The sequence below is a fragment of the Equus caballus genome, chromosome 24 (assembly GCF_041296265.1).
Source record: "Equus caballus isolate H_3958 breed thoroughbred chromosome 24, TB-T2T, whole genome shotgun sequence".
Classification (NCBI taxonomy): domain Eukaryota; kingdom Metazoa; phylum Chordata; class Mammalia; order Perissodactyla; family Equidae; genus Equus; species Equus caballus.
In genome coordinates this window covers 27,655,895-27,663,064 of record NC_091707.1, presented here as the reverse complement: position 1 = coordinate 27,663,064, position 7,170 = coordinate 27,655,895, and the positions used below count along the sequence as shown (strand labels likewise).

The 7,170-nt window shown below is 47.4% G+C and overlaps 1 protein-coding gene across 1 annotated transcript in view; it reads right to left on the bottom strand.

The window, feature by feature from the left end:
• Nucleotides 1–6,473: 6,473 nt before the first annotated feature.
• Nucleotides 6,474–7,170, bottom strand: part of RAD51B (RAD51 paralog B) — a 672,310-nt gene continuing 671,613 nt past the window's right edge. Inside the window, exon 12 of the mRNA XM_070249662.1 lies at nucleotides 6,474–6,634. Within this exon, the coding sequence (XP_070105763.1) occupies nucleotides 6,546–6,634 (89 nt within the window). The 3' untranslated portion in view covers nucleotides 6,474–6,545. The remainder of the gene's footprint in view (nucleotides 6,635–7,170) is intronic.

Here is a 7,170-nt window from a genome sequence, read left to right as displayed (position 1 = left end):
AAGAGGCAAACTTCCAGCACTAACAGGAGGTCTTTTGTTCTCCTTTCTCTAAGTGGACTTTAACCCAGTTACGACAGATGAGTCACTGTAAAAACAAACAAATCATAATACTCCATTTTCTTAAAGGCTCTTCCATGCCTGCTGACAGAAAAGGGGGAACCTGACACTGCATGGGGCCTGTGGGGCTTCTCCCAGCCCCAGCCTTCTGGAGGCAGAGCCCAGGAGAACCTTCCAGAACACGCTGGAGCCCAGCACTGTGGAACTGTTCAGTGAGGCTCTGGCTTGTTTAGAATTTCATCTGATTTGAAGTGGTCCAGGGGCTCCAAAGAATTTTGGGTTCAGCATAGTCCTGGTTGGGATTTACACTCCTGGATCTGCCACAAACTAAATTCTAGACTTACCTCCCTTCACACTTAAGTTTCTTTATATGTGAAACAGGAGTATTGGACACCATGATTTGCAAGAGACTATCTTTTGCTATTAGAAGACTCTAGGGCAGGCTAAGGGCACAAGTGCAGCCTGCATCCATTCGATGGAAGTTCACTGAGCACCTAGTTAGGTACTGGGATTATAGAGGTGAGAAAGACCCACTTCCTGCCCTCGGGGAGACAGATATGTAAATAAATGAGTGCCTTCTGATACAGGTGAGCTGGAACATATGTCAAGGGGGTGGGTGGGATAAGAAAGGAGATGACTTTTCCATCCAAGAGTGTTGGGAAAGTCGTCTTGGATGAGATGGCTTTTGAGCTGAGTCTTGAACCTTGAGGGCATGTTCAGCAGATGCTCTGGGGTGAGGGGGCGGATATGGCAGGCAGAGGGAATGAGGGACATCACCAAAGAACCAGACACATGGCAAGTTTGGATCCACCCTGTGCGAGCCCTCTTCATCTTCTTTGTCCGGGCATTTTGCCTACATGCTTAAGTAGAGCTGGACCCTCATTGTCCTGAGAAGGAGCCGTCTCTGGATGAACACGTCACTGGCTTCAGGACCCTGGTCCGAGATGTTTTCTGGGTGCATCAAACATTAAGGTGTGCTTCAGGCCACTAGCCTGGTGGGCTCACTGTTGAAGAGCACAGCAGTTCCTGTTGGATGGTGGTGTACGTAAGGTTGTCACCTACTGTCACAGTTGCTGTGTCTCAACTCCCTGGAGCTAAGATGCAGTGAAACACATTCATGTGTACAATGAAAACATCAGTTCAATTGCCTGGGAAACCCTAGTCATCTTCAACCCCCACTTACAGGTCTCCTTTACTGTGAAGAGCTCCCAGAATCTGTGGGTAGAGTGAGCAGCATGCGTCTTTGTCCTCCCATGGCTTATTCTTTGTATCTTGCTTTAGGCTCCAGCCATAAAATCCGGTAATTTCCCACTTTCCCTGAGTGCCCTCCTCCTGGGCTGTGAGCTCCTGGAGGGGATGGTAGGTAAAACATAGTATTTGGGGGGCTGGCCCCGTGGCCGAGTGGTTGGGTTCGCGCGCTCCGCTGCAGGCGGCCCAGTGTTTCGTTGGTTCGAAACCTGGGCGCGGACATGGCACTGCTCATCAGACCACGCTGAGGCGGCGTCCCACATGCCACAACTAGAAGAACCCACAACGAAGAATACACAACTATGTACCGGGGGGCTTTGGGGAGAAAAAGGAAAAAATAAAATCTTTAAAAAACAAAACAAAACAAAACAAAACAAAAACATAGTATTTGGTTCATGTACATACAAGGTGTTGACTAGAGGTTTGTTAAACAGACATGTGAATGGATGAATGAGATTTGAGTTGGTCTGTTTTGCTTAGTGTGACAATGATATCAACTGAAAGCTTCACCTTCATCATCTTTGATAATAAAACAGCAGGGCCTAAGGATTTCCTACTAATAGCCCACTTTGTGCATAAGTAAATCTCTCTTTCCCAGAAGCTACTTGCACTTGAAAATTTAGATTTAAAATTGGATTGAGCCCACCATGGCACTCCAGGGCAAAGGGGATTCTAGTCTATTTTTTTCAAGCTGACTTCCCTGCTCTAGCATATCCCAAGAACTGAGACAGTAAGGATCCTCCATTTAATTGAATGGGTTTGTCCCCTCCCCCCTGAAATACATTTTTTACATTTTTATGTCAATCATCTGAAAGCGAACATCTCCCCATCTTGTGATCTGGCAAGGATAGGGCAGGGTAGATTTCCTTCCATCAGGGTCAATCTATGTCTGTCTCCTTTTTTTCTGAGGAGTCTTATCAAGGGCTGGGGTGGTGGGAGCCTTATTTTACAGGGGAAGTGCTCCTCAGCTGGCCTTTCCTTCCCCACTGTCTATTCTGCTCTCCTCAGATGTCCCCGGGCAATCAAGAGTAGATGACATGGAATGATTTCAGCAGTGAGGCTGAGTGGATGTGGACCCCAGACTCAGTGCACAGCCCAGCCTAGCCTCAGCTGAATTCTCTGCTTTGGGAGAACTCAGGTCCCTGCTTCCAACCTTGTCTCTTGGGGTTGGATTATGGCTTTCAAAGGATGAGTGAAAAATTCCAGGAACAAGCTTGGTCTCACTGATAGTAACTGGTTAATTACTTCTGAGAAAATGGAAACCTTGGTCTCCTGATGTGTACAATGACAGGCACAAGAGGAATTTTCCAATACAATAGGGGAATGAGTTTTCCAAGGACAGGCTGACTGAGAAAAGCCCCATCTGACTATGCACCAGTAAGGTGATGTGGCACCCCCTGGAGGGGCAGAGTTGACCAGCTGGAATGGAGGACCAGGAAGACCTTCTCCCCTACCTTCCAGGTGTGTCACCAAGATCTGCCACGGGCAGGAATGGTGACTTCAGAACAGCTGGAACACTTGGAGTGCCATTTCCTCTGGTGAGAAGGGAGATGATCTTGACCGTTCTGCTTTGGGAGGAGGTGGTGCTGGGGAGCAGCTGAAAGCTAGATGGGTTCTTGAAAATCTGTGACAGGAATGGTGTGTACCCAGGCCTGTCTCTGTTCTGCAGCAGAGTTTACAGTGGCCCAACTCTTTCCGTCTGTGAACTCAATCATTACTCCCTTCATGTGCTCCCTGGGTACTCCTCTCCGTGGACACCGTCCTATGAACTAGACAAACAAAGCCGAATTCTCTCAGCTCCTTGGTTTTGTTCTCTCCAACTCCCTTCGCCATCCTTCCATGAGAGGAGAAGGGCCATGGTTCCCCCAGTCCCTTTCCTTCTTATCGAGACAGCAGATTTTGAAAACTCCAAGGGATAGAATGCTGTGAAAAGGCTAGGAGAAGGGATGAATCACCCTCGTCTTTGAATACCCAGGAGCAGCTGTCGCGCTTTATAGTTGTCCTCTGTGAGCTCCTACCCTCTTATTTAAGATCCCTTGGAGAAGCTCATTCCCGATTAGGGAAAAAAATGGTTTTGGTACGATTAATTCCCAGTGTCAGGTGGAAAGGAAACCTCTCCAAAGCTGTTAGCTGAATGGTGAGTAATTCACCTTGGTCATGCTGTTTAGGACATCAGCCACTCGAGGCCTCTTGCTCCGTGAGCATTTGTTGTAGGAAGGGCTGAGGAATTTGAATCTCCAAAATAAAATGGAGAATAGACATGGGGTAAGAAACAGGCAGCACATCTGCTGATCCCTCAGATAATCTTTTTTTAACAGAATTTTTTTCCTGATTTTGGAATAATATATGTCCATGGGAGAAAATTTTTTAAAAAAGAGACAGATCCAAAAAAGAAAATAAACATTAAGCCAAATCTTATTACCCAGAGATAACACAGTTAACATTTTTATACATGTTCTTCCAGTTAGAAAATGTACACAATGCTTTTTTCTTATAAAACTGCTACATAAAACATTGCACATACTGGTTTATAATCTGCTTTTTCCCTTTAATGATATGTTGTGAACATTTTCCCATGAGATTAACTTGTCTTCTAGCACATAATTCTAATGACTGCCTAGTGTTCTATCATACAGATGTTCATTAGCTAATACCCTATGGGCGAATATTTAGGTTGCGTCTATTTTTTCCTATTATAAACAACATAATGTACACACTGGGGAGATGGACCCAGCCTGATCCTTTGTCTTGGTCATAAGTCACTTAGTCCTTCCTCAAAAGCCATTGGTCATTTTGCGGGCCAAGGAAACTGCATCACAGTTGGCTTCACAACCCTTGCTCAGAACACAAGGACAAACTTAATCTACCCATGCTAGTGGCAGCCCTGAAAGTTCTCTTAATTCCATAGAATCTTCCATCAATGTTAAAGGACAGTTGTGCTCAATTCATTCATTCATGGATGTATTATTTTAGACAAAACGAGGTCTCTTGACTGGTTCCCCTTTGTCCCTGGTCATCTTGTCAACAAGGAAGGCAAGGTTATTGTAATAGCAGTGGAAGCTTGGAATTAGCAAGGTAAATCCGGAGAGGCAACTGGAAGCGTGAGTTCTGGAGTGAATCATCTGTCATTTTGAGTCATCTTCCATGTTTAGTATTTTCGGTGTCACCATTCTGCTCCATTAGAGTAGATCACTGTGAGGGTAGTAGAATAAAGGCTGGGGCTCCCAGCACACCGAGGAGTTTACCGAAACACTGTGGTTGGCTTGGCCAGAGGGGGAAAGGCTTAGGCACTGAGCAAACTCCCAGCTGAGAATCTGGGACAAAATCTAGGCCGTTGGTTCCCAGTTCACCTCAACTTCAAGAAACTCAAGCTGCCACTTGGGCGTGCCTTAGACACCTTCTGTGTCCATTTTGCTGGCCATTTATGCTCAGCAGGAAGCCAGAAAGGAAATGTGCTCCAAGGTGAGGGGCAGGTGTTGCCCTCCCGGGAGGTTGGGTCTGGGTGGGGCAGATAAACCAGTCACCTCCCAAGCCATCACCCCCTTCTCATCCCAGTGGCCCCACACTCATCTTTAGCCGCTGATGGATGATGAGATCATGAAGCAAGAAATTCTCATTTCAAGGCAAATTCTAGACCCTCTTGCCATCTTCTGGGGCCCTAGGCTTCCGGAAGAGGCTGGTAGAGGAAGACAAGGAGAATGCGTTTGAGGAGAAGGGTGTGGGAATGCACATGATGGTCAAAATGTGCACAAAAGTTGGAGAGATTAAAAATAGGTGGGGAAGGAACGCTGGCGCATGCACACTTGCATGCACACGCATTCACACACACACATTCACTCACAGTTTAATGGGGCTTGTGGGAGAGGAAACTGTGTCTCCAATGCTTATGAAAAGTCTTGGCGCGAGCTCTCCAAAGAGAGTGGGGGTGGGGAGCTGGGCGAATCACAAAATTCCTCCCAGGCAAACATGTTTGTCCCACCTCCAAAAGGCCGGCCTTCTTTCTCAGCTGCTCTAATGTGTCACGAGACACCTCTGCTCAGTCTGACGGTCCCACGTCCACAAACAAGGCACCCCAGTGAGCCGTTCCTTTCCCAAGTCGCTGAGGGATCTTCTAGGGGTTGGAAGGGACTCTTTCTGGGCTGATCCAGCCCTGGCTGATGAGCTCAGCTGTCTCCTCTTCTAGGAAAGCAGGCAGGGCTTCTAGGAAAGATTTACTGCAACAGAACATGGCTGCCTTCCACCACCGCCCCCGGCCACCTCTGTCTTGCTTCCAAGCCGGAGACTGAGGTTGGGGAAGTTTATAGAGAGGATGCTGGGAATAGATCAATATTCCTGTCCTGGATGATTGAGGAGCTGTGCGAAGGCAGCGGAGCCCCTCTTCATGCCCGTAATTGGACAACAGTGGCGCCACTGTAAATGCCAGTCCAGAGAAATTCTCCACTTCCCAGTGCCAGGCACCTGCATCTTGGCCTCAGGAGGTTAAGAAGGAAGAGCCCCAGGCCCGTTTGCTGACCTTTCATACCAAGGATGTGAATTCCCTCTCTGTCCCACCAGCGTTCACCTCTCCTTCCCCTTGAAGCCAACAGGGACAGGCCCTAACTGGTTTCTTCTAGTTTTCTTCTTCCTGCCACAAGGACAACTCAGCCCCTCTTGCAGCCTCTGCCTGTCTCAGCATGAAGGACCCAATGTGATCATAGGCTGATGAGAGCTTGAGAGCCAACCCAGAGAGCAAAACATGGGCCAGGCCCTGGTCTAAGGGTGTCTCATGTATTAACTCATTTAACTCATATTAACTCACTATGATGTGGGCACTGTTATTATCTCCATTTTCCAGATGAGGATACTGAGGCCCAGAGAGGTTCATTAACTTGCCCAAGGCCACACAGCTAAAGCGAGGTGGAGCGAGGATTTGAATCTGGCAGCTTGGCTCTGGAGTCTTGCACTTAAGGCTGCACTGCAGGTGGAGTAACATGGCTCTGGTTCTGTCTGTCCTGCCGCTGGCCCATATCTGACCTCGGGTCTCAGTCTGACCATAGGATGCTGTCTTGCTCCTGTGTTTGGGTTCCTGCTGTGACCTCCCGGTGTGCTCATCTCTCTAGGATACCCTAGGATGCCCGATTCTTATCATCCCCCATTTCAAGTTCTGGAATCCCACCCTGAGCCCATTCTGCTGATCGTGGCCATGGACCCTGCTGACGATCCCAGACGATAAGATCAACGTCTTCCTCACCTCTGGGCCCCTAGTGCAGTGCACAACACACAGAGCGGTTCAACTTACACTTGTTGAAGGAAATCAGTGTCCCAGTGCTCTGTGCCTCAGTTTCCTCATCTGTACAAAAAGATAATAGAAAGTAGAGTTATGGGAGAATGAATTCAGCGAATCTGTGTAACGCACTTGGAACGGTGTCTGGCACATGGCAAGTGCACTGTAAGCGCAGGCAGTCATTATTATCAGTGTAGTTACTATTGTCGTTACTGCTCATGGGTGGAGGAGCATCCTGGGGGAGACTTTGAGCCCTGGGTCAGAAGCCGGGATTCTAACCCTGGCTGTGCCACCTCTCAGATCTGTGACCTTTGGCAATTGACCTAACTTGAAAAGTTTTTAAATGTGTGTGTTATCTTTTAAGTTATCATTTAGCTTCTTTGACTTAGAAATATTTCTCTTTTTTTGGCTATTTAATTTTTAAAATTTTTTTTATTGAGGTAACACTGGTATATAACATTATATAAATTCCAGCTGTACATCATTGTATTTCAATTTCTGTGTAGATTACATCATGTTTACCACCCAAAGACTCATTACCGTCTGTCACCACACACATGTGCCCTGTCACCCCTTTCGCCCCCCTCCCTCCCCTGACCTAA